Source organism: Hippopotamus amphibius, chromosome 11 (genome assembly GCF_030028045.1).
Source record: "Hippopotamus amphibius kiboko isolate mHipAmp2 chromosome 11, mHipAmp2.hap2, whole genome shotgun sequence".
In the NCBI taxonomy this organism is placed as follows: domain Eukaryota; kingdom Metazoa; phylum Chordata; class Mammalia; order Artiodactyla; family Hippopotamidae; genus Hippopotamus; species Hippopotamus amphibius.
In genome coordinates, this window is record NC_080196.1 from 101786792 (window position 1) to 101814743 (window position 27952).

At 39.9% G+C, this 27952-nt stretch overlaps 1 protein-coding gene across 1 annotated transcript in view; it reads left to right on the forward strand.

Moving 5' to 3' along the window:
• Nucleotides 1-27952, forward strand: part of ZCCHC2 (zinc finger CCHC-type containing 2) — a 51537-nt gene that overhangs the window by 12421 nt on the left and 11164 nt on the right. Inside the window, exons 2-11 of the mRNA XM_057699557.1 lie at nucleotides 2639-2750; nucleotides 5421-5497; nucleotides 7749-7820; nucleotides 10570-10682; nucleotides 16726-16820; nucleotides 19319-19402; nucleotides 20897-20954; nucleotides 22941-23076; nucleotides 24154-24218; nucleotides 24603-24697. Of these exons, the coding sequence (XP_057555540.1) occupies nucleotides 2639-2750; nucleotides 5421-5497; nucleotides 7749-7820; nucleotides 10570-10682; nucleotides 16726-16820; nucleotides 19319-19402; nucleotides 20897-20954; nucleotides 22941-23076; nucleotides 24154-24218; nucleotides 24603-24697 (907 nt within the window). The remainder of the gene's footprint in view (nucleotides 1-2638; nucleotides 2751-5420; nucleotides 5498-7748; nucleotides 7821-10569; nucleotides 10683-16725; nucleotides 16821-19318; nucleotides 19403-20896; nucleotides 20955-22940; nucleotides 23077-24153; nucleotides 24219-24602; nucleotides 24698-27952) is intronic.

Genomic DNA, 27952 nt, shown 5'->3' on the forward strand with positions numbered 1-27952 from the left:
CTTTTTACTTGGCTGTTAAATTGTGTTCTTTAAAGTAACTTCAGACTTTAAAAATGTGATTTTGATTGTGAAGCAAATTACTTTCACATGGTTGCTTCAATATATTGGGTTGGCCAAAAACTTTTTGGCCAACCCAGTAGTATTTATGGAGGCAACATGAAATTATTATTCTTAATTTTTTTTATTGTGGTAAAATATATATAACAAAATTTAACCTTTTTTGGGCGTACAGTTCAGTAGCGTTAAGTACAGTCACCACCATCCATCTCCAGAATTGTTCTTTTATCCCAGACTGAACCTCTATATCCATTAAGCAGCTACTCACCATTCCCCTCTCTCTGAAGCCCCTGGTGACCACCATTCTACTTTCTCTCTGAATTTGACTACTCCAGCGTACCTCGTATACGTGGAATCGTACAGTATTTGTCCTTTTGTGCCTGACTTATTTCACATAGCATAATGCCCTCAAGATTCATCCATGTGTCAGTGTTATTCCTTTTCAACGCTGAGTAATATTCAGTTGTGTGTATACCACGTTTTGTTGATCTGTTCGTCAGTGAACATGTGAATTGTTTCCGCCTTCGGGCTGTTGTGCACAGTGCTGCTGTGAACGTTGGCGTGCTGGTTGTCCGAGCCTCTGCTTTCGGTTCTTTTGGGTATATACCTAGGAGTGGAATTGCTGAGTTGTGTGGTAATTTTGTTTATTTTTTTAAGGAACTGCTGTACTGTCTTCCACAGTGGCTGCACTGTTTTAGACTCCAGCCAGCAGTGCACAAGGGTTCCAATTTCTCCACATCTTCACCCATACCCGTCTGTTTTTTGGATAGTAGCCATTGTGATGGGTAGTGGTATCTCATTGTAGTTTTGCTTTTCATTTCCCTAATGAAAACTGTTGTTTCCTGTATATTTTGCGTTCATTTACATTTAAAGGTGAGTGTTATTTTTAACTTATGAACCACATATGGACAATGTGGAAAATATTCTATAAGAAATGGTTGACCTATTGAGCTAAACTTCCAGTTAACACAAATATTTGAGAGGATTAGTGCTTTATTTATATTGATTTTTGAAGTATTTACAGCAGTTTTAGGCCAATATGGTTGTGTTACTGTGTAGTGAATGATTACGTGGTTTGGGTTAGGAAATATGTGATTTTGCTATCGTTAGAAGAATTCCCATAACCACCTTTCTTTATTCAGTAATATTGAAGGTTAGTGAATGCCATTCGAAAGTTGGGTGTTGACTTAAGAAGTCTTTGCCCTCCTTCTCCTTCTCAGGTGTTTCTGTGTAGACAGTCTTTATTTCCTTGGGTTTCTAAAAGAAGACACACTGTAAGGCTGAAGCTTCACTCCCAGGAGTATCTGTCATGATGCCTCATTCCTATAAATGGAGCTGGCAGCTGGCAGCCCATGCTCATTGACAGGCCAGGATGCATGATTAGACTATAGAACAAACTATTTTAAATTAGGATTCTTGGAAAGTTTAGGGTCTTCTGTTTATTTCATTTCTTTATATAATTAAAAAGTTAGTAAAAAAAAAAAGTGTATTATTTATTGCAGATTTATAAAATTGTAATTAGTTCCTGTAACTGAGATAATTTTGGTCTAGTAATGTTTTGCAATTCTGAACATAAAGGGAAGGATAAGGTGTGAGTTGCGATAAAGAACTGTTATAAAGCTGTTTTAGTTTTTGGCTTACCCAGTGGGTCATAGTAATAATATATACATGATAGTGCTTGAATTCTGAGAGCTGTACAATTAGCATGCTCTTCATTACTCCAGGTAGTAGTTCTAGGGGTTAAGCTTACTCTAGTTCACTAACGGTAGTGACTGGCTGAGCAAACTCAGATTTAGAGCACCCAGTTGCTATTAGATGGTTTAACATTAATAGTAAACTCATTGTCCACACACATTCTTGTTTAGAATTGTGTATTGATGATACCTTTAAAAAAAAACTTTTCCTGGACTTCCCTGGTGACACAGTGGTTAAGAATCTGCCTGCCAATGCAGCGGACACGGGTTCGATCTCTGATCCGGGAAGATCCCACATGCCACGGAGCAGCTAAGCCCGTGCTCCGCGACAAAGAGTAGCCCCCACTCACTACAACTAGAGAAAGCTCGTGTGCAACAACGAAGACCCAACACAGCCAATAAATTAATTAATTTAAAAAAAGAAAAAAGAAAAAACCCTTTTTCCTAACAAAGCATCTTGTTAGACTGTCACTGAGACCAAGTAATGAATACAAATTGCATAATAATATAAAAAATACAAATGCCTTTACGTCTGGGGAATAGCATAAAGGGTACTGTCTTTTTATATGTGTTCTTTTGATACTGGTTCATTTTTGTAAAGAATTGACATCATTGGCAATTCTTAATAGCAATTTGCAGTGTGTGCCAAGAAAACTGGGACAGTAAATAATTGATAGAATATTGCTGTTAAATAGAGATAAATATTGATACTTTTATTTTCTGCTCTGACACTGTACCTTTCTGCTCTTAGAGAAAACCACCTGTTTTCTCTAAAAATTTTTATTAAAATTATTGCTATTAAAAGTTTGACCAGTCTGGTTTATTTTTGTGGTATTCACTGTTCTTAGTCTCTGGTATAGATTAATGTGTCCCTCTTTCTCCTCTAGAATGACTCTGCTCATGGTGATTATATGCGAAGTAACGAGGCCAGTTTAACAGAACAAGCCCCAATACCTCGTGATGGACTCACTGTGGCACCTCATAGAACCCAGCGAGAAGGTAGGCTATATTTTTCCTAAACTTTAAAGCATCTGTACATGAAACGATTGCAGAGTGCTGTTGACATTGATTAACTCACTCCTCTTTCCCCTTTTTGGAGTAGAGAAATCCTACAGATCCTGGGTTTGGCTCAAATGCCAGTCCTCCCACTTCCTTGAGCTGCATCTGGGATGCAGCTCTGCAGCCCCTGGCCCGTCCTAGCCCACGCTTACTTGTTTCTGCCTTGTGGTCCCTTGTCTTAAGTCTGGTTGCGTGCTTCTGGAGAGTAAAGACCTAAACCTACTCCAAAAGTATTAGTATAGTGCTTTATCTATAGAATGTACTCAGTGTCTATTGGAGATATCAGTTTTACAGAAGTTCACCGCAAGGGAGTGAAGGAATTTCTTATAAGCCCATGCTTCCTGCAATAATGCAGTTTTCAAGAGAACTGGGTGGGGGAGTGAAAGGACATTGCCACCTGAAAAGAAATGAGTTCAGATATTCTCTTCTTTTCACATCTGGGGAGTCCATTAACCTGTGTTGAGGGAAAATTTGAAATAGTAAATGTAGAAGGGGTGAAGGTTATACGGTAAGTGTCACACTCTTTGAATTGATGTCATTTTGTTTCCTTTTAGTTCCAGTGATAATCCTTTTTGTGTAATACATTTTTCTTCACAGAGAAATAGGTGTGAATGTTTACTGTTCAGAAAACGTTTACATAATTACCAGTTCTGTTCAAGACATTTTTTCAGGGCTTCCTAGGTGGCGCAGTGGTTAAGAATCCGCCTGACAATGCAGAGGTCACGGGTTCGATCCCAGCTCCAGGAAGATCCCACATGCCACGGAGCAACTAAGCCTGTGTGCCAAAATAAAAAAAATAAATAAATTAAAAAAAAAAAAAAAAAAGACATTTTTCCACCAGGCTCACTGAGCCTACCAGTAACCTAAAGCAGGGTTTGGTTTTTAAAAAAACAAAACTTAAAAAAAAAGTCTGCATCAAAATTGTAACAGTTAACTGTAAGGTGGTACTTACAGATGGTATTTCCTGTATTCTTAATTTTTAAACAAATAAATACACATAGTCCATGCTTTTCAGTTGTAATTTATGAGTGTTGGACAGTCTCCCGTTATCAGCCATTCCTCACCACATACTCTTTCGTCTTCCTCATCTTGATTCTGATAGATCACAGCAGGTACAACTTGACATCAAGGCTGAAGCCATAGCTGTGTTCCTGTACCCACACTGCCCCAGTGGTCCCCTTCCCTCAGCCCACTGATTTTCAGAAGTAAAGCTGCTTCATATTTTGGAACATTGATTAGTTCAGATTGTTTTTATTTAATAGCATCATCCTTCACATAATTTAAAAGAACAGCTTTTGGCAACTGCAGACTCTCCCTTCCCCACTTTGGCCTTTATCGTGCTGCTGCACTTGTGAGCATTTGCAGGCTTCTCACCTCGCTTCTGAGATTTTCTTTTGTCTCCATCCTCAACATTTCTCACCCACCAAGGGAAATTGGCCCTGAAGCAGGCCACCAAACACTATACATTTGGAAGGTTAACACAAAATCTTGGTAATGAATGGTATCGCCTTAGTTTATTATGAATGTCTGTTTACCAGCAAGTTTCTGTAATCTTATGTTTGCTGCTTTCTCAGTGCCTGCCTTCTGTGATCTATAGCAATCTTAATTCTTCCTGTATACTTTGTTAGTTTGTATAATTCTGCTTCGCCTATTTTAACTTCTTCCTTTAAAGCAAAGTGAGTCCTTCCCTTTTCTTCTCCATCTCCTGTCCCCTGAATCCAACAGTGACCTTCTGTTGAGTCACTTTCCTAACTTCTTCCCTGTGACTTTTATCATCTTCATTACTATTTCTTCTACTTATACCCTGAGCAGCAATCTTTTTTTTTTTCCTTAAGTCTTTATATTATGCTTAGTAGACTGGCTCTTTTCAATTAGTAGAGAGATTTATTTGCTAAGGTGATGACTTTTACTGAAGGATGTATGAAATGAGTAGTTCGGTGTTTTGCACCTCTGCTTACTTCATGAGTAAGCTGACCATCTTATCTAGTTCAATTCAGAGTAATTGTTCTTAAGCCACTAATGTAATTTATGACCATTATTTTATCTGTATAATTTGTGAAAAATTTTGCTGCAGAGAACCATCATAGTTCATTATAATGTTGTCTGTGTTACCATTATATGACATTGAGTCACATTTGAAAAAAAGTTTTTAAATTCTCAATTGGAAAGAAATTTTTATCAGTTTTATATTGCTTTTGAAGGGTTTTTTCCGCCAATTAAAAAAAAATGTTTCTAGTTTATACCTAATATTTATATATAACTGAATGACTCTAAAGTGCTGTATTTGTGGTAATCTGAATTAACAGTTTTGAAGAGTTCATCTAGAAATATAATCTTCACTGCAGGAGGCTTTTATTATTTATCTTTGGTGCTTAGCAGAGTGCTTGAAATGACTTCAGGCACTCACTCAGCATGCTCAGTGGATATAAAAAAAGAGTTACTTCGTGGATGGACAGCACATTGCTGTGCTTCTGAGTTTTTTTACTTTGTGGTTAAGGCTAGTAGTAAAAATGAAGATAAATAGCTTAATGGTTCGGCTTTGTCAGGTTGGGTGACTAAAATGTGTATCTAGTCTCTGTAGAACAAGTCAGCATGTTTTCTTTCTTTCAGCTGTACACATTGAGAAGATAATGTTGAAAGGAGTCCAGAGAAAAAGGGCTGACAAATATTGGGAGTACACCTTCAAAGTAAGCTACTCTCACCCAAACAGATATTTCATACTATGCTAAATGGTCTTTTGGAAAGGATGAAAATTGACCTTTGGAAAAACTAATGGCAGGTTTGCTAATTTAAAAAAAGCTGTACACATGTCTGTGTTTGTCTTAATTAAGGGAATGTACTGTTTTCAGTAGATACTGCATGGTTTGCCAAGTTTTAAAAATTGTGTCACATTAAGATTACTCTGATAGTTTTATTAAAAAGAAACAGAGCCTTAGATTTAAGGTCTAAGATGTATCTTTAAAAAGTGAAAGTAAACATTCACCAGTATTTTTAAAAATCAAGATCATAGGCATTGTCTTTTCCTGGCATTGTTTTCCCTGGTATTTTTCTCCTCCTCTTCTTTCTCTGAGGCTTTTAGTCCCTGGCCTTTGTTGCCTTGTCTTCTTATCTCTAATTGCTCTGCTTTCATTCTGTCCTTCACACAGCTGTCTGAGTAACTGCAGAGCCCAGCTCTTGTTAGTCTCCACAGCTCCTTTTTGCCTGTTGACTGCGTCCCCGTCTTTCTTCCTCCCTGCTTGGGCTTCACTGTCGACCCCTTCTCCTGAGGTGGGACTGCCCACTGCTTGAAGGCGCATGAAAGGACGCTGTGTTTCTATGCATCCTCACTTCACTTCCTCCCCGAACGTGTTGCTTGCCAGACTTCAGCTGTACTTGCCTCACGAAGTCATTTCTGATCCTCCAACAGAATGTCTTTTCATTCATCCCAGTGTACCATCATCATCCCTTTCCCAGATTCTTATACTTGGGTTACATGATCTTTCTTTCCAGAAGGCTGTCATCTCTTAGCGATCAGGAATCTTCATCCTCTGCATCTCACCAGATCTGACTTGCTTAGTGCATTTGTTGAATGAGTTTCAGGACTCTGGCTTCTGCCTTCTGTGAGAAATATCCTCGGTTTTCAAATTTTAAGTCCTTATCTCCACGTTTCACCTTCGTTTTGTAACACTTGACACAAGCCCCTCTGCTCTCTTCATTCAGTTAGTCCAGCTCTCCTTTTGTTGCTGGAGCTCTTAGGTCATTCCCTCCTTAAGGCCTGCATTGTCCCCTGGCTCTGCAACAATCTTCCCTCAGACCACGGCACAGCTGAAGTCCCTTCAACCCGCAGATGGGCGCGGCGCTCCCTCCCCCGAGGTCTTTCTTGGCACCTGTGTCGTGTGGTGCTCCCAGCTCCTGCTCCGTGCCCAGCTCATTTGGTTTGGAGCACTGATCAGTGATGGAACTCCTTATATATTCATTGGCTCTAATCCGACTCCTGCACTAGACTCTGACCTCAGCCAGCAGACTTTGCTGTCTTGTCCATCCTGTATCCTTTCCTAAGAACAGTGTCTGACACAGTAGCTTCTCAACAAACATCTGAGTAATTAAAAATCATTTAAAAGATGTGCCAGTTAATAAGGATACTTGTTTGAGGGTTGCTGGATAAAATTTTGTGTGTATTCTCAAGTGTCTGGTTAACTGTGGCATGATTAGTTGGTAAGGCTTACATATTAGCATAGTTCAGGTATTTACTCAGCTCAGATAATTGTAAAGTGGAAATTATTAGTGGGCCACCATCAAGTGCACTGGATTAAAAGTATCCAAGAAGTAGGTGGATAATAGATTTTAGTTCTGGCTCTTCTGCTCACTTAGAGTTTGGGTCTAAGTAAGTTAACCTTTGAGTTTTAGTTTCTCCATCTGAGCGTGGAGATAATGTCTGCCCCATCTACCCTAATAGGATTTTAAAGCATTGAGATAAAGATGAAATCTCTTCATAAGCCATAAATCCCCGTAAAAGTACCATACAGTACTACCAAAGAGGGGGACAGTAAACTCAGTGTTTCTCTGAAGAATGTATATTTAATAAGTTCCAGGAGAATATCTTTTTCCTTGGGGCATAGATCCGTACTGTCAAAGTGTCATTTTAGAGTCTGACAACTTCACCAAAAGGAATGTAAGGCATTTCCCTTTCTGAAAAATTACTAAAATATAGTCACATTTTTAGAAAACAGCTTGTTTTGAAAACCATGCGATTTGAAAGGACTTATTAAAAAAATTTGTGTCAATATACAATTAATGTGAACAATTATGAAGAAATTATGACAATACCAGATTAACTTTATATTTCTAATTGTTAATCTTGATAAAGTTTAAGTAAGATCATTTGTTTTACACATGGCTTTTTTTCCAGTCAGTTCCTGCCTAAGGAATAACTGTATAATGTGTGTTTCTTTTAATCAGGTAAATTGGTCTGATCTTTCAGTCACAACAGTAACAAAAACCCACCAAGAACTACAGGAATTTCTACTGAAGGTAACAGTATAGATTTTGTTGTTAAAATAATTTTTGCACAATATATAGAATCCAAAAACCTTAGTACCAAAACAAACACTAGAGAAATTAAAAATATGTATATAGAGGTTGGCTTACAACTCTTTATGAACATTAGCTATAGAAAATGTCATGTTATTCTAAACATAGATTTTCTTACCTTATATTACCAATATAAGCAATTGATGGTTTTCCATGTTAAAAAAAAGAAAAAGCAACCTTATTCCAAGTTCCTTGCTGAGTTGTATATTGTGACTGTGTGCCTGGCACCCGACAGGGTCTCTCTCTCCTCTGGATTCCCTAAGCTTTGGCTACTTTTTCTCTTGACAGGTTTCATTTTTCAGTCACACAATTTCTCTAAAAGCTTAGGTGTTTTTAAAAAATGCAGCCCCAAATAAATAATTTGCTGTTCAGAATCACAGTAATTAATGGTCCCACTGCTTAGCATTTGAATATAGTGTTTTTTTCCATTGGACCAATGCCTTATCAGGTTATATGAAATAATTGGCAACATAGTATACTTCTAGGAATGAATTGCCTATTAGAAAATATCCATTTAGGTTTACCATATGTCTTTTTTCCTGTTAAATCCTTTTAAAATCATCTACAATGGGTAAGAGCGTAAACTGTCCGCTTGACAACCTGTACATGGTAACAGTCTTTAACTTTTGTGGAGGCTGTTGAACTGCACTTACAGTTTGCTGTAATGTGAAAGAGTGAGCTTGATTGCGGTCAATGCTCTCCAATCCTTTTTTCTGTATAAATGTCAGCCTTTGTGCTCTACATCCTGGCCCTCTTCCCCTGCTGCTCCTTAATTAGCAGGTCTACCTGGCACCTGTGCTGTTCCTCCTTACCAGAAAGGAAGCTCCATGGAGGCAGGGTTTTTGTTTCTTCCTCACTGCCGTATCCACAGTGCCAGAAACAGTACTTAGGACAGGGTCGGAGTTTGAACTGTATGTTGACTGAATGAATGAATGCATTAATGAGAAGGGTTCCAAAAACTAAATTGTAATAAGTTTTTGTAGATGGTTATCCATGAGCCCTCAGTGTTTTTACAGAAAAGCTTGTAACAAGGTATAAATGCCTTCCAACGTACTGAGCTGGGGCTCTGGAGGTGGAGGACTGGGTATGCTGGGGCTCTGGAGGTGGGGGACTGGGTATGCGGGAACAAAGACCAGACAGCTGAGAAAGTTCGAGTGACTGGAATAGACGAGATGATTTAAAGCTATATTTTCAGCAAATATGCCTTCCTCTAGGACTGGAAATAGTCTGGAAATTGAAGATAAAAACCACTTAAATAAATCAGTTTGCAAATACCCCTGGCTACATATCTGCACGCTGCCCAGTCACATGAGCAGTCACTGACCAGGTGAAAATGTATATATATTCTCACCTTCCTGTGTTTGGAACAGCCATCAGCCATTTGGTAGTTGAAATAAATCTCTCCACTGAAGCTGGTTTTGGCCACGCACACGTATTCAGGAGAAATCGTATTTAAAATGGGTAATATGATATATGCCTAATGTTGTAAACCTGTATTAAAATAACATCAAAGTGTAAATATTGAAATGAATAGTCATTTCCTTGTTTGGAAAATGTGTAGATCCAGAATGTGTTTCTTCCTGTGAGTGGTCCAAGGACATGATCTGCATGGTGGGTGTGTGGCATACTAGCAGAGTGTTTGACCTTACCAGGTTAATCAAAGGACCAGGAGGAACTTCATTCTAACATCTTGATTCCATAGTCATAATGTGCCTAAAATAGTAAGACGCTACCTTTGTTAAATCTTCCATTTTTGAATTGTTGACTCAAAATAAAAATGCTTATTTGTCAGAAGAATACTTACTTTGGATTCTCCAATTAAAAATTAATATGTAAACTGACAAATTCATGTAGATAGTTACATTCTTGTGGCACCTTAGGTACTGTGTTAATGGTTCTACTCTTAATTTTAGTGAAAGTGCCTACAGTGCACAAGTTAATTGCAAAGACTAGTTATCAAAAGTCAAATTTAAAAGTTTGAATTCTTGAAAGACTTGGAAAATTAGTTTTATAAGGAATCAATTTATTAGGCATTTAAATAGGTAAAGTAGTTCATAAAAACAAAGTTTTAAGTCATTTAATTTAAAAATTTTCTTGGCCAGCTGATGATTCTTCTATGGTTTCTTGTACATGGCTCTGAGGCCACCTCCATCCCATTGAGGAAAAGGTTACTGAACTTTCAATTAATGTTTTTATGTAAGATTCAGAGTTTTCACCCTGTCTTTCACACCCAGGTCTTTATTTGGTGTGTGGTGTTGGCAGTCTGACATGGCCTGAAGTTCACATATAAAACAGGAGGCACAAAAGTGATAATTACAGAGACAGAGGTCACACTTTTCAGTATACTATTTGAGGATAAAAACCATACTCCCTATGTTCTGCAAAGTGCTCCATTTAACTAAAACCTTGGTGTGGGAGTCCTGGGAGCTGGGCGGGGCGGGGGGGGGGGGGCGGGGAGGCCTGGGACAGGAAGGAGGGGAGTTCCCACCCCCCACCCCCCACCCCGCGGCCCCTCCCCTCGGGACCCCACGATGCCCTGTGCGGTGCTGCTTCAGGCTGCAGCCCCTGTGTCAGGAAGATTTAGAAAAGGAACTGCTTTGGGATGATTTCTGAGCAGGAGGCATTTATCTTCCTTTTATGTTCCTGGTTTGTAACATATTTGCTAGTAAGTGCAGTTTTTCTCTCCTAGCTTCCAAAGGAGTTGTCCTCGGAGACTTTTGACAAGACCATCTTAAGAGCCCTGAATCAAGGCTCATTGAAGAGGGAAGAGCGGCGGCACCCTGACCTGGAGCCCATCCTGAGGTAATGGTTCACCAGTTTACCGCTGCTGCCCCAGCAGCGTCACAGGTTGGGTCCCATCCCAGGACTGAGGATGGAGTTCTAGGGGAGATCACGGGGATTCCTTCTCCAGAGTACTTTTCAGAGTGGACTTTTTATCCTTGTGTTATTTAGGCCTAGGCTAGTTAGAGACACCAAACTAATGTCTTATATCATTGTACGCTTCAGCTCTCTATTATCATAAAAATCTAAAAATATGCAAATATTCAGTGAAACCTCATTTTCACCATAAAATATTTATTGAAAGAGGCCCTTGTCCAAGAGCTCAACTTTGGAGATGGTTTTTTGTGTTTTTGTTTGGTTTTGTCTTTTTTTTTTTTTTAATAAATTAATTTATTTATTTATTGGCTGTGTTGGGTCTTCGTTGCTGTGTGAGGGCTTTGTCTAGTTGCTGCGAGCGGGGGCAACTCTGTTGCGTACAGGCTCCTCACTGCTGTGGCTTCTCTTGTTGTGGAACACGGGCTCTAGGTGCGTGGGCTTCAGTAGTTGCGGCACACGGACTCAATAGTTGTGGCTCACGGGCTCTAAAGCACAGGCACAATAGTTGTGGCACATGGGCTTAGTTGCTCCGTGGCATGTGGGATCTTCCCAGAGCAAGGCTCAAACCTATGTCCCCTGCATTGGCAGGTGGATTCTTAACCACTGCCCCACCTAGAAAGCCCTGGAGGTGGTTTTGAACTTAAATTATCAAGTGAGATTTAGGCTGGTGGGTGGGAAAGTGAAGGGTGGCCGAGGTGCAGGGTGAACGTGGTGGGAGAACAGACCTCACACGAGGCTTCAGGTAATTCAGCAGAAAGAACGAGTTGAGGTGAGAGGGTGGACTGTCCAGGTTGGTGGGTTTTGAGGTGATGTTAGAGGTGTGCAGTGTGGTTTCGGTAATTGTTGCACTCACCCCCCTCTGAGTGAGAACTTCTAAGAGAGTTAAAAGCTCCCCTTAGGAGAGAGAAAGTAAGGAATAATGGCCAAGGAAACACGTGCTGATTTACTGGAAACGTGCAGTTACCAATAAGTGAAATAAGTAAAAGCAGTGTTGGCGCCTGTGTGGCTTAGAGTCAAGGCTTAGGTGAGACTAGTCTGCCCTCTGAAGGTAAGCCGGCCCCATCTGGGAAGCCAGCTCGCTAGGCAGAGGTGGGGGTCATTTTGTGTAGTGACCTGCCCACTCCCAGTGAGGCCCTGAGTATTCTCAGGATGGGGTGGGGCTGGGGAGAAAACCAGAAATCCCGGAGGGAGAGTATTTTCATTGTGTAAAATGTAGGGGGTGATTGGAAGTAAACGAATGAGATCAGATAGGAGATGGAGGAAGTGAGGGACTGGCAAAAGGCAGCCGAGCAGAGAGCTGGAGGGTGCTGCGTCGAAGTTCCCATGGGGCAGCATGGGAGGTGTGGAGACTGAAGAGTGACTTGGAGGCTGGTGCCTGACGCGGGGCTGGGGTGGCAGGGTGGCAGCTTCAAGGGAGCGCCCCTCCCTTGCAGCCCGTGCATGTGGGCTGTGAGGAAAGCCAGACGGGTCTGGCAGGGTTTTAGAGTCAGGAGGCACAGGCCATGTTCACTGAAGGGCAGTTTCTCGGAGGGCACAGTGGGAGGGTCCAGAGAAAGAGGAGGAGAGATGGGAGGGGGGCTGGGTTTCTTGGGAGTGGTCGCAGAGAGAGCATTCCAGGGATGAGATGGGGTGAGGATGGTGAGGGAGCGTTGGATGAATTCCTGAGTCCCCTGTGCTGCTCAGACATTGGTGGCCCTATGCATCCCTGGGGAGCCTGTTAAAGGGCAGGTTCTCACTCCAGAGTGCTGGGCTGAGCACAGTTCTGGGATTCTAGGCTGCGGGAGGCGCGTGGTCCACAGAGCAAGCCTTCGAGGGTGGCGAGCACTCAGACCACCACATCGACAAGTGGGTCAGGAGGGGCTTCTGCAGCTGTGATGTGGGATGGGGGCGGGGGGAGGTGGCAGCAGGAGCCTGGTGTCTGTGCTGGGTGACAGCTTCTGGGGAAGGAAGTCATTCACCCACGAGTGATGGTGGTGGGAGGCCTGGCACAATGTTTCAGAGGGTGTACACGTGAGGGGTGGCCTGACAGGGCATGGAGCCCAGATGAGTCAGGAGGGTATAGGCACAGGGCTTGGAAGGGAGCTGCAATGACAGTGGGAGGTAGAGATTAGCTACCTGCAGGGAGATGGGCCTAATCAGTAAATGTGTTAAGCATGGTGAGCACCAGGTTTCTCTCTGTTAGAGAAGGGAGTTATGGTATGGAAAGGAGAAAGCCGGAGTGAGCCCTGGAGTGTCTCATTGGAAGTGAAGGTTATCTTTGCAGACTCGTGGTTTTAGGTATGTATAGGCAGATACAGAAATAAATCTGGTTGTGTGTCTACACATATGTTCCCTGGCTCTGGTCCTTGAGCGGAAGCAGCCACACCCCAGGAGCTGTGGGCACCCCTGGTGTCCAGAGCTTGGCTTGTAACTCCATTCTCCACTGCCCCGCACTGGGGCTCCTTGGAGGAGAAGCTGATTGTAGGGCTGGAGGAGGAAAAATACAGGATGAGCCCATTGTGTCAGAGAGCAAGGAAGTGCCCAAAGAATGTGTGGCTTGGTCACAAGGACAGAGCCAGCTCGAAGGGGCTGCTAGTGGTCAAATCTAGGGCAAATCGAACATCAAAGTATATGATAATAGTAACACTGGATAAAATAGGCAACTGTGGGTTTATGTTGAAATAAATGATGAATAGAACGTTTGAGGAATAGGATATTTACAGTATCAAAGTCATTTCCCAATGCTTATTACTTATAAAGGAGGGAGAGCTACTCTGGGTGGAGATGTCTGGCAGATGCCGCTTGGATCCAGTAGCGTGAACCTGACTCAGGATTGCCCACCACAAGATAGGCTGCAGCGGGGAGCACCTCCTCGCTCCTGTGATATTCCTGCTGTGAACCTAGTCACAAGGAGACCGCAGACAAATCTGAATTGTGACCGTTCCACAAAATATCTGGGCTGCCCTCTTAGAGCCAGGACCGTCGAGGGAGGCCTGAGAAGCTAGCACGGCAGATGGACGCAGCGCAGGAGCTGAACTGGGTCTTTGTGATACAAAGGGACATTTTGGGATCAATTGATATCAGTGTTAACATCCTGATTTTGATTGTAGGGGAATGTCTTTGTAGGGAAACTCGTGTCTCACCCAGTGTAGGGGCATCAGAGATCAGGTGTTTATGGTTTAGAAGGAAAATTCTCTTCATTTGCAACTTTTCTAATAAGTTCGAGGTTTTCAGGGGAGGAAAATATTTCCACAAGGAGCCACTTCCAGAAATTTGGCTCTTGGCCAACACCACAGTTAAGAAGTGTGTGTCTGACTCCTTGTTATAGCTCTTAGGATTCTCCTCAGCTCTTCAGTGATGATTGTGTGTGTGTGTGTGTGTGTGTGTGTGGTGTTAGGATAGGCTCTTTATTCAAGCTATTTGTGGAGAATGCAAAGGAAGGTGTACTGTGAAAAGTCCCTAATTTCCCTTTCTTCACATCTAGTCATAGGGGTAGCCTTCATTAAAAACTTACATGCCTTTCCAGAAATTCTGTGCATGTACACAGCCTTGAATTTGTGTATTTGTATATATTTCCTTTGCACAAATGAATTCTCCTGTGCACACTTCTTTGCCATTTAGTCTTTTCATTAAATGTGTTGGACGTGGTAGCACATCAGCACATATGAAAAGATTGCTGCTTCGTTTTTTGCTACATACCGTTCCATTTTTAGTTGTACCATAATTAAATTAACCAGTGTATTTTATGGCCATTTTGTTTCTTCCTAAATATTTTAAAGCTACAACAATATTACAGTGAGTGTTCACATATATGTTTCTTAACACATTTATCTGTAAGAGAAAATGTCTGGAGTTGAAATTTTTGGTCAGAAGTACAGCAGTATGCATTTTTTAATATTCAGTACTTGCAAATTACTCCTCAGGAGGTAATAGCACTTTATACCCTCAGAAGCCTTGTTTTTGTATCTCCTCCACACCTCAGCAGACATAAATACTTTCAGTTTCTCATCTTTGCCGATCTCAGAAAGGAAGACTGTATCTCACTTTAATCTGTATTTGAGTGGCCATTTGTACTTCTCTGTGAATGAATTTTCCAGTCCTATTCACGTTTTATTGGTCTTACTGATTTATGAGTTGTTACATAAAAGAAAGGAGCTCTGTTTGTCATTATTTATTGACCACGCAGAAGGTTTAAATTTTTATGTAGTTAGTTTTATCAATCTTTTCTCTTACGGGTTCAGGGTTTTGTGTCCAGCTTGAAAAGACTTTTTCTCTTCAAAAATTGTATTTTTAAAATGTGTTTTCCTAATACTTCCCTTTAAAAGTATCTTTGATTCTTTTATTGTGGCTAGCCCGTGGTCTCAAGACTATAAATAGGATTTTGGGACACTTACTCTCAGTTTGTGAATTTTAGATTAGTGTCACTGTCATTCATGTCATTTAAGAAATGTAGCAATTATAAAGGAGGGGGAGAAATGAAAGTGAGAGGAAATGAGTTTATAAGTGTAGTCTAGATTGGGTTGGTACACAGGACATACTTACTGCATTTATTTCCAAGTACACAGTAAATTAGGAAAATGCAGATATGGCACTGAGATGTACATTTGGATTTGAATGACTTATGTCAAAATGTAATCCTGTTTCTCTTGTTTGGTTGCTTGAGTAGTTTATGGCCACTTTGTGTTCTCATTGGGTATAATTGCCATCTCGTGGTTATGCAGCAGTGAACCCTGAGTTGAGTCTGTGTGCTGATTCCAGCCAAGCCCCTGCCTTTATCTCCAGTGTGATTTTCCTATACTAGATATGCCTGTGCTTTTGACCAGTTAATTGGTTTGTTAACGTAATTGGGTAATAGATGCCTTTGGATTTTAATCCCCAGTCTTAGGTAATGTGTTCAGACCTGGAAATTTAGATTACCTCCCTACTTTGTGTCTCAGTTTTCCTTCCATCTCTTCATTTCCTCCGTTTGTCTTCCTGTTGAATACTTACCTCCATGTTTAAGTACCAAGAAGCAACTTTGGTCCATAAGGGTCATCTCTCAGTATAGTATTTGATGATTTTATAAGTAATCTGCATGATAGGTCCAAAACCTCAGAGAGACATTAAGAATTAAATTTTTAAATGAGCATTTAAAGTGTTCAAAAGTAATGGAAGGGGATTTGTATGTTGAGCAGGGTGACAGTTTAGTATGTGTATACTCTTTGAGTGTCGTAACCTTGAAGAATGTTAGTATTCTCTAAGAAGAAATTGGAGCTGAAAGGCCAGGTAACTTGTTTAGGGTGGTTCAGCTTTTAAGTGATTGAGCTGGTATTCAGGTCCCAAGTGAACTTTCCATTAGACTGTGCTGTAACTGTGCTCCTTTTTGCAGAGTCCCTTTTGTAGCGAAGACCTCCAGTTGGAATCTTTTAATGATATTAATAAAACATGAGGAAAGCTATTTTTTAAAGATAACAGCGTAGAATCGTGGTATGAGACATACTGAGGTAAATCATGAGTTAGTCATGCCTTAGTCTGTAGTAATACCTGTGGCTAACCTGGCTGCTGTGTTCGTAGTTTCCAGAACTCCTGCATCCTGAATTTCCCAACCTCTTATTCTCAGAGTATGGGAAGGTTCCTTCACGATGCAGCCAAATGATGAAAAGTAGTATCTATGGAGGAGGGCAAAGAAACGGCAGTTATTTCTCCGAACAGAAAGGCTAATTGGACCACTTGGGTAAAAGGCTGAAATAATACATATTTGGTCAGAATTGAAACTTTACCACTAGAGTATATAAAATTAAAAATAAGCCTGTTTATTAGATTCTTGTAAATAAGTGTCAACTTTTATTCACTTCCTCCTATAGGAAATACATTAGAAAATAATATTCTTTTCCTTAGGGAAACAGTTTTTTATACCTGAATTAAACTGCCACTTGGTTTGTTTACAATCTAAACTATCTTGTGGATTTATTACATGAAATTAACAAATCTATTTTCTTTTTATATGCAGGCAGCTATTTTCAACTTCATCACAAGCTTTTCTACAGAGTCAGAAAGTACACAGCTTTTTTCAGTCCATATCATCAGACCCTCTACACAGCCTCAGTAAGTGTCTCTCTGCTCCTCTGTAGAAATCTGGCATTTTTCTTGCTTGGATCTCTTGCTTTACCATACCATCTTGTATGGGATTGTCATTTTAGTTAAGGTCAAGGAATAGTAGTGTACAAATTAGGAACATTTGTAGTTTTTAGTGAATTTTACATTGCAGTTTTAAAGGAAATAGCTTATAAAAGCTCATATCACGAAACAGTAATGACCTGTATGGGAAAAGAATCTAAAAAAGAGTGGATATATGTAGAACTGATTCACTTTGCTATACAGCAGAAACTAACAACATTGTAAATCAACTATATTAAAAAATTAAAAAAAAAAAAAAAAAGCTACTGTCACAAAGCAGACTTTCCAAGGCAAGGGCCAAGTATCTCAAACTCGTGAGCATTCTGGATCCTCAAGTTCCATGATAGACCTGGCTTCCAGGTTGCAGAGATGCGTCAGTGCTGCTTGCGTGATGAATAACCTCTTACTATCTGCTCCTGTTCCCATAATGACCTCCTCTGCCTCCCAGGCTGGAAACTCAGCCTTATTCTTTTCACTTTTCCTCTCCGCATTCAGTCACTTAAAGGTCAAGCCATGCCAGACAAAGGACATCTTCCTTTTTATCCCTCCTCACCAATCCCATTGTTAGGCCTTTTTTTTTTCATGCATAGACTGTGAAAAGCCTTGCTTCTCTCGATTCTGGTTTCTCATTGTACTATAACCTGTCCTGGGATTCTCTTGGGGATCAGTTTGTTAATCCTCTATTCAGAACTTTAAACGTCTGCTGTGAAATTCAAGCCCTGCCACGAGCTCCTTGAGCCTCCTTGCTCGCAGGCTCAGCCGCCACTCGGGACACCCTGCTGTTTCGTGTCCCATGGTCTTGGCTTGTTCTGCACCCTTTCTTTTGTCACAGTCTGTTAAAATCACACCTGTTTTAGGATCATCCTCCCAAGGCTTTCCTGGCTTTCTGTTACATTGCTGTGGTTTGGTTTTGCCCTCATGTTTCAGTGTTCATCACAGTCTGCCTTGTGTTTAGTTTTTTTTTTTTTTTTTTTTTTTTTTATTATTTATTTATTTTTTTTTTGGGGGGTACACCAGGTTCAATCATCTGTTTTTATACACATATCCCCGTATTCCCTCCCTTCCTTGACTCCCCCCCCTTGTGTTTAGTTTTATACACATCTATCTCAGCTGCCTTTTTTAACAAATATTTTGCCAGTAACGTAGAAACAATTAGTGCTTTCTGCTTGAACCAAGTGTGATTTTTAATGAATATCTATAAATAGCATCTGTTTGATTCTAAAAAAGCATTGAAGCACAAAGTAAACCTTTAATTCAGATTTTAGCATGCTGCCTAGGAAAATGTGCCCAAGTGAGTAGTACGCATATAAATAACAGAAAACTTGTCTGGAGAGTTTGGCAGTATCTAAATTACATGAGCAAAGCTAGAGAGGCTGGTAGATTTTAAGATATCAAATTGTTGTGAACTCAAAATAGTGTATTAAAGCAGCAGTCCCTAACCTTTTTGGCACTGAGGACTGGTTTCATGGAAGACAGTTTTTCCACAGATGGCGGGGGGATGGTTCAGGTGGTAAATCTGGCAGTTGGAGGGCCTGGTTGGACAGTAGCGTGCGCGATGGGGAGTGGCGGGTGCAGCTTCACTTGCTGCCTGCTGCGCCCCTCTTGCTCTGTGGCCCGGTTCCTAACAGGCCGTGGACTGATACCAGTCTGCGGCCTGGGGGTCGGAGACCCGAGTATTAAGGGACATGTTTTGAGACCGGAAAATCTGGTCAGGATGTTTAAGTTATTTCACCAAAGACCACGTCGTTGGCAAAATTCATTTGCACTTAACTCTTTTAAGAAATGGCAGCTCTACCCCTCCCCCCCACCCCCACAATAGAGCAATATTCTGTATCCTGACATCGGAGAAAACAAATGTTAAACTTCTGAATGACTTAAAATGTTGACCTCCAGAAGCCTGGAGGTCTATATTTTGATGGAGATGTATCCAGTGCATAAAAGTGGGCTCCGTGGGCCAGTGCTGGTCCATGCTTGCTAATCACTGGTCTGTAGTAGAACAGGGACAGAGAGGGGATGCTGGGAGTCAGTAGCAGTTGGACTTCGCCGTATTATACTGTCTTTCGTAAAAGGAGTGGTCCACACCAAGTAGAAATTCTAAAAGCCTCACACAGCACAGGTGGTTGAGAAGCACCAATCTAGTCCATCTCATTTTGCACAGGAGCACACGGGCCAGGCAGATGGGAAGCAGCTTTCTCCAGGCCTGTGGCTTTTATGGGGAGAGCTGGCTGCATGGTGCGGGGTCCCTACTCCCAGTCCAGGATTTTGCGCTATGTCCTCTTGCTTTTCTTCAGAGTCCTAACTGCTAGAAATGTTCTCTCTACCGTTAACTCTCCACTCTCATCCTCCGTGGGAGAAAAGTAATCATTGTATTTGTTTATCTATTATAATTTTCCCTAAAAGTTAATGGTATTTAATACTTCCCACAGATAACTTACAGTCCTCTCTGAAGACTTCTAAGGTATTAGAACACTTAAAAGAAGACAGCTCAGAAGCTTCAAGTCAAGAAGAAGGTAAATGTTGATTCACTGGCATAAGTCATCCTGCCTGATATTGTCACAAGGATAGGTAAACAGACCATTAGAACAGATTAAGGAACCGAGAAACAGACATATGGGAACTTGCAATGTGACAGGTGGCATTACAGAAAAGTGGGGAAAGAATATGCAATAAATGATATTGGCTGGCTTTCCAGTTAAAAAAATATTATATAATTAGATCCCTACTTCTATCGTGCACAGAAAAATTATATGTAACATGTATAAACGTAATGTAATATGTAAAATGTAAAACTTAAGTTTTTAAATGTTAATAATCTGGGATGAGAAGGCTTTCTTGACAAGACAGCATGACCATAGTAGAGCTCTTTCTAATCTAAATTAAAGCTTAACATGCGACAAGAAACCATACAGAAGGCATTTGCAGGATATTTACAGGTAAAGACAACATCCAGACTATAGATTCTTCTAAAAATCATGAGAAAATCGGTCTGGTCAACAATATGGGGACAGAGAAAGACAGGCGATTCATAGAAGAACCTTGAATGGTTCAGCCTCACCAGTAGTCCAGAAAATGCAGATTGAAAGTAATGAGAGATTATTTCACACTCATCAGATTGGCAAAACATTTTCAAGTTTTACATTATCAAGAATATGACGTAATGGGAATTCTCATCCACTGTCGATGGGAATTTAAATTGGTACAAAATTTTGGGCAGAAATTTGACACTGTCGTGAAGTTGGAGGTGATTAATGCTGCTACCCAGCAGTTCTGTTTCTATGAAAATTATGTGCTCAGGGGACAGGAACTCAGGCTCTCCCAGCAGCTTATGGGTAACAGCAAGTGTGTGGATGTTACCCGCATGTTTCAAATGTTAATAAAGTTGTGAATAGATTGTGGCACATTCATGCTAGGTGGCAGTTGAAATAAAGGATATTTACAGTATATTCAAACATGTACCTCTGTGTGTGGTGAATACACACATGAGTAGATACAATAAAAAACATGCATTAGGTTATTTCAACTAGTTGACCTCCGCAGAGGAAAGGGAGCTGCATGGAATGGAGGGAGGCTTTTGGTTGTTTCTGGGATATTTCCTTTCTTAATAAAAAGAGGCAAATATAGAGATATCTGGGAGGTAGGTACGTGGGTGTTGGTTTTATTAATATGTGTTTTTTTGGTATTTGAGACACTTCATTTTTTTAATGGTTAAAAAAAGAGCCTGAAATTGAATGTTGTGGTTTTGCAGTTTAGTGCTCATAGTCAGCTTGCATAGTTTTGGGCAAAATCAATTTTGTATTAGGTGGAACATATTTGAGAGGATATTTAAGGAAATTCAATCACTTATTGTGTCTTTGAAAAAAATTTTTTAAGGAATTTTCTGTGAAAAATACTTGGAAGTGCTCTACGTGGTCTGCCAGCACTTACAGTCACATATATTAGTTGCATCTTCTTGTTGGATTTTGCAGAAGCACTTGGTGTAACAGGTTGTTTTCCCTCCACTCTAGATGTGTTACAGCACACCATAATCCACAAGAAGCATGCCGGGAAGAGTCCCCTTGTGAAGTAGGTACCTCGTTCCTAAAACAGATCAGCATCGCATTTCCTTATTGATGCATTTGGCTATAATTCTGCCGTTTTGCTATTTGCTTACTACTTGTCTCACCTTTTCTGTGTTCCCTTTCTCTCCTTTCTTGCTTTTGGGTGGTTTTCTAATTCAGTTTTTCTCTTCTGTTAGCCTTGATAGTTTATGTACATTGTTTTTTGATTCTTCTAGTGGTCACCTGGAGGTTTTATCCTGCACCTTTGACGTGTGAAGGTTTGATATTAATTGTGCTTGTACCACTTACCACGTGAGGATCTTGGTTCACTGTGACTTATACACTGTAGTTGTCATGTATCTTAATTCTGTTTTAAACCTCATGAAACTTTTTTTTTATTAATCATTTAGATTTTGCCATCCCATTGTTCTTCATTCCTTCCAGTGTGTCTGAACATCCTTCTAACTGAAGAACACTTGAGAATTTCCTGTCATCATATCTGCTAGTAATGAATTCGCTTCGTTTTTATCTGGAAAAAGTGTTATTTTGCCTTCATTTTTGCTGATAGGACCTAGGACTCCAGGCTAGCAGTTACTTTCTGTTGGTGCTCAGAGCCTCCAGAGTCTGGAACGTCTGACTCAATTCATATCTTCTCAGCCCATCTTGGTTTCTGCTGCAAAGCACATGAAATCATTTCTGTGACTTCTGACTCCCCTCACACTGCTACTCCACAGGCCCCTGGCTGTCCGTCTCCTGCCTCAGGGCCTGCACTGATTCTCTGGGCCTGCTTAGCCCTGGAACCAGCACGGTTCAGAGCTGCATGGTTACTTTGCTCCAGGGGTCAACCCTCAACTGGTGGGGAGCTCCTGCTTTCTGCCCTTTGGGGCAACAGTTCTGGGAGGTCCCAGCCAGTTTGAGGTGCATTGCTCACAGCAGCAGCCTCAGTAATGAACCTGCACGCTGTTTTCTTCTCCTTTCCTATTTCATGACCTCCCCATTCCTTGCTCCTGCTTCCTGGATCACCTCCCCAATAGACTGTGTCATCCCGGATTCTGCTTTTAGGGAGAACTCACAACAGCAGGTATCCATTGTCTCAATTTTATTGTTGCTCTTTGAAAGTCAGTTTGCTTTTCCAGACTCTGATTGTGTTTCTGGATTTTTCCATTGACTGGTTTTCAGCAGTTTCCTGTAGTATGTTTGTAGCTTTCTTTGAGTGAGCTCTGTTTCTTGAGTCTGAAGCTTGATATAATTTTGTTTTAGAGAAGCCTAAGCCATTCTCTCTTCACATCTTGCTTCCACCTCTTCTCTTGTTCCCTCTTCTGAGGCTCAGGGTGCTTACAGGTTAGACTTCTCACTGTGTCCCACGTGTTCTCTCAAACTTTTTTTGTTTGCCACATTTTTTTCCTCTCAGTGCTCTGATCTATTTTCTCATGACAAAATTTCCTCTTCACTGATTTTTTTTCACGTTTCCATCCATTGAGTTCTTAATTTCAATTTATTTTACAGTTCTAGAATTTAATTTGGTTCTTTTTTATATATACAGACGAATTCCCTGTCGTCTTGTCCTTTGCCAGTGTGGAGCACTGTTAATTCAGAGTCCGTGTCCATAACTTGATTCTCTGAGTTCTCTTTTGAGTTCTCTGTTGTCTGTTTCTCTTGGTTTTCAGGCACATTATCCTGTCCCTTCACTTACCTTAGACACACACAGTACATAGTGATTCTCTCACCATTGGGCTGAATACCCCAGCTATGAGCGGTGCAGGATGAGTCTAAAGACAGCCTATACCTTTGTTATCAACCTCCTCAGAGACAGGTACTAATTATTAAATGGTAAAGAGAGCTATGTACTGGTTTATTATCATTGTACTTTTTTTTTCTTATAGCTATTGCTAGGCATTCTATAAAAAACTAATCTACTGAAGAAGGGGTTGCTATAGCTTCTTCAAGATGTGATTTGTAGGTTAGATTATTGAAGACAGTTTCATACTTGGGTGAACTCTTCTTTTGATAGCGCTCTTGGTACAAGTTGTTCTCCATTGGATGGGCTCACCATGCAGTATTCTGAACAGAATGGAATTGTGGATTGGAGGAAGCAAACCTGTACCACTGTTCAGCACCCGGAGCACTGTGCGGCCTTAGCTGACCAGGTACCAGGGCTCTGTTTTGTCTTTGTGCCGTACTGTGCAAGCATTGTTACTGCATGAAAGTCGAGTTCTGTAAGCATTATAAGGTCAGATAGTTTATCTGGTAAGAAATGAAGGCATGTTTGAATGTAAGACATTAAAGTTAATTGGTATACATGATCTACGCTCTTCTGAGACCTGAAGAAGTGTATTTATATTACTTTTACTGCTCAAAAATATTAGTACATTTTATTGTGATGCCTAAAATGTTTCCTTAGGGATACATTGTTGGGCCAAGCTTTTTGCTTTTGACAGAATTATCCACACTTCAATCACTGTCTTGCTATTGGTGATGTGAATTTTGAAACAAACCTTCCCTCATGAGTTGTTGGGCCAGTTTACCAGCACTCCTGATTGTAATTAGGAAATATTTGATTTTTAGGAGCTGGTGTAATCAGAGAGCAGAATGCTCTCCAAGTGTGTTTAGGTAACGTGGCACCACAGATACGGGGAAGGTGCTTACTGGTCCAGCCATGGAGCGAACCACCTTCTCTCTAGAAAATAGATTTTCATTATTGGCCAACCACTCAGATCCAAATGTTAACCTTTACTGGAATGTGTTTTTACGAACTAAAACATTAAAATATACTTTGAGAAATTGTGTGTCATCATAGTCATACTTAACGGCCAATTTTCAGGTCCATTTGATTATCCTTTTTCTTCCTCGATTTCAGTGCCTGCACCTTTTCTTAAGAGTTGACACAATTATGTGTTGCAGTTTTACCAACCTGAACTTTACAAGAATACTAGTAAACCTGTAGCAAATACCAGTTACTTGATTGTTTTGTGTTAAGAAAAAAATACATATCCATATTAAAAGCAAAACACAAAATAGCTACTTTTCTCATGATTACCATTAAGTATTTGTCAGAAAATGTGCAAATTTTAGTGGATCAAATAGGTAACTTCAAAAAAGAGGTTGGAAATAAAAGTGTGTTAGAGTATACAGCTGAGACTGCATCATTTTAATGTGTTGCATCAGAATAAGAGGATACCTACATGAGTGTGGTCTTGCTTGTCTGATTTTTTTCTTTTCGCTAGCAATCAACTGAAAAACGAAGTTTATCTTCAATAAATAAGAAGAAAGGAAAGCCACAAATAGAAAAGTAGGTTCAATTTAATGTTTCCAGTAATAGAAATTGGTAAGAAAAGACAACATTTGGTAACGGGCATGTTTAATTTATGTAGTATAAATAGTACTTTTCCATTAGTTTTCTTTATATTTTTACTCTGGACTTTATTTTTTTAGCTCTAAATAATCAACACATGCAGGTTATAAAAATAAAGCTATTGTCAAATATTATATTCAGTTGAGGGGCCAGAATTCTCAGCCCTGTACACTAAAGGGTGAATCTTGCAGTTACATTGTACCTTACTAAACATTTTTAATTATAAGAAAATTTTGAAGGGAATTGTATTAATACTATACTTAATATGTTCTCTAGGGACTCTTATAAAAAATGTTGGTAACCTGTATACTTTTGACTTAGGGAGAAAATGAAGAAAACTGAAAACAGATTGCATAGTAGAATAAATGGCATTCGAATCTCCGCTCCTCAGCACGCCCACAGTGGTTCTGTGAAACGTAAGGACGTTTTTCTTTCACATATGTGTCACCTACATGTATTTAGCAGGATATCCATTAGAGTAGATATTGGGCTGTTGTGTCCAAGGCTAATATACTTTTTTCCTGCATTGATGCAAATAGTGATTGCTGAATTAACTCCATTAATACTCCAGAATTGTTTAATGCAGGAAGTGTGATTCAGCCACAGAGGTAAACATCTTCTTTGCCACAGTTACACTCTGGCCCCTTTTCCTTCCCCTGGTAGCAGCGGTCTCCTCACTTGTTTCCTTCCCAGCCAATCCCTACTCCAGAGCAGAGGCCACAGGACCTGGGGGGGTCTTCCTACCCTCCTGGAAGCCTGTACTCATTCTTGTGTAAAGTCACTTAAAAATCTTGTTGACTTTTTCATGTTTTAATGACTGTCCTTTATGGAGTTTTATGGGACTTTAGGGAAATTCAGACCCTCAGATTTTTGTTGTACTAGATTTGTGTGGTTTCCATTTACCCACCATTATTTGAAGGTCCCTTTATTTTTAGGTGAAAGATGTTATGTTCATTTGACTGAGATATATCCCTTGTGCCAGTTCATTGATAACTTTTCTGTGTTACATATACCTTCAGTACTTTAAAAAAAAAAAAAGAATAAAACCCACAGACCTCTAGGAGAGTGTTTTGTCCATATGTGTACCTAACACATATATTGATAACTGCCTCTACAGTTAAGATTTTTTTAATTTAAATTTTATTCAAATATTAGTATATTCAGTTGTGATGCAACATAAATAACCAGAAAATAGCCATTTTTAAATGCAGTATATATATATATTTTTTAAGCTCTTTATTGGCGTATAATTACTTTACACTGTTATGCCAGTTTCTGCTGTACAACAGAGTGAATCAGCTGTATTTATACATATACCCCCATATCCCCTCCCTCCCACGACTCCTTCCCACCCTCCTTATCCCACCCCTCTAAGTCATCACCAGTCATCGAGTTGATCTCCCTGTGTTACGCAGCAGCTTCCCACTAGCTGTTTTACATTTGGTAGTGTATATATGTCAATGCCACTCTCTCACTTCATCCCAGCTTCCCCTTCGCCCCCCACCCTGTGTCAAGTCCATTCTCTACATCTGCATCTCTATTTTTGCCCTGCCACTAGGTTCATCAGTACCATTTTTTTAGACTCTGTATATGTGATTTAGCATACAATATTTGTTTTTCTCTTTCTGGCTTATTTCACTCTGTATGACAGACTCTAGGTCCATCCATCTCACTAGAAATAACTCAGTTTCATTAATGGAGTATATTTTTAAGCTAGATATTTGTTTAGAGAGATTTAATATTGATAAGGAAATATAGTTACATTTTGACTCTAAAATGATCTGGCCAACTCATTGAATTAATTAACTGAGCTGTCTTTGGAAAAGGAAATGACATGGGGAAAAAAACCACGTGTATGAGTAACACTTCGGTATCTTTGAGGTTTCCTTTGGTGATGGCAGCTAAAAGGAGGGGGAGAAGCTAAAATAAGGAGGACATGAATTCTCTGTCAGTGGATGATTGGAAATAGCTTCTGCTGGGCCTGCCTGTCTGTTTCCTCCTTCTGGTTCATTTTCTGCACTGTCTTCTAAAGCACACACTAAATCGGGTCATTCTCTAGTTGAAATTCTCGTCAAATATACCATCCTCATAACATCACTCTGGTCTCTCACATGATTTGGGAACTACACCAGAAAAGTTTGTAACAGTTCTTTCCCTTTTAGCTTCATATTTTCAGAGAAGTGTATGGACTTTGATCTCAGACAGATGTGGGCTTGAATCTTTACTCCACCAGTTTCTTAAATTTGTAAAAGAAGGGTAATACCTTCCTCACCAGATTGTAAGGCTTTTCATATGTTACCACATTTAGCTAGTATCAAGCACAGAGGTGTTCAATAATTTAGTTCCTTTTCCTTTTTCTATAAGTTAGAAGAAAACATACAGTGTATAGGTTATTAAGAACTTTCAGTAACATCTCAGGCTCTAATTCCTTTATTTATTTTCAAATATTATGAAAGTACAACCTCAGGATTTTTTTTTTTTTTTATCGAGAATACTTTTTATTATACAGGTTTCATATACCCAACAATTATTTAGGGAACATTTACAGGCAAGGAGTTCGATGCTAAAACTCCCATTTTCACCCACACACACTGTACCTCACACTCATCTTCAGGGTCAGCCCGACAAGAATGAGGCAAAGTTATTGCTTTGTGAAAACAACCTCAGGATTTTTGATTCAAGATTACCCTTATTCTATCTATTGTGTTCTTTGTAGGTGTCACTGATTCATATATATTTACATTTATAGAGTGCAAGTATAAAATGTACAACTTATTGTCAAGGGTAGCCCCCGTGTGTGCCGACTCCAGCTTAAAGGGAATACCCCCTGTTTTTTAATTTCCCTTTCAAATACTGAGGAATTACCTTTAAGAAGGTAGTTACCTTTAAGCATTCAGTAAACTTGAGATACAGTTGAGATTTTTTAATAGAACAATCATGCATATTGTAAATGTAGGTACTGTATTGAAGCGGAAAATATTGGGTCCTTCTGATCCATGGATTCTCCAGATTTCTAAGTAACTCAGTTTAAGATAAGTTACTTCTTTTTAATTTAAAATTTAACTTCTATTTTGAGTGAAATACATTTATGTAATTCAAAATTCTGAAGGTGCAAAAGGGAACAGAATAAATCCCTCACTGCCTCCCTCCCCTCTGTGTTGTCTTTTCCCCAAAGCAGTCAGTGCAGTTCATGACCTATATTTTTGCAGTGTATTTGCTTTTAAAATCTCAAGCTTTAAATTGTTCTACTAAAGAGATGCATGTATTAATGTCACTTACAGTATTAACTCTTTCCCAGTGCATCACCCACGTTTCTTCCACCCCACTCTTCTGTTACTGATCGTGGCACCAAAAAGTTTGGGGTTGACCTCTCAATTTCTTTGGAAAGAGTACAATGATTTAAAGGTCTTCATCTCCTTTAATAACCCATTGTGATTCTGTCATCTGATGAATCTAAATGGTTAAGTCTCTCTGACTTCTGTTTGTTCATAAATACTAATAACCAGATTTTTATTGTTAGAATAATGGCTAATGCAAGTTTTTTGTTCTTTGTCATCTTAATAACATGCATGACCTCTTATCCTTTGAGACATGATAAATAAAAAAGTTTATACTTGCATTTACAAGGGCAATTAGAGAATAACCTTTGGCATAGTTGTTTCATCCTCACT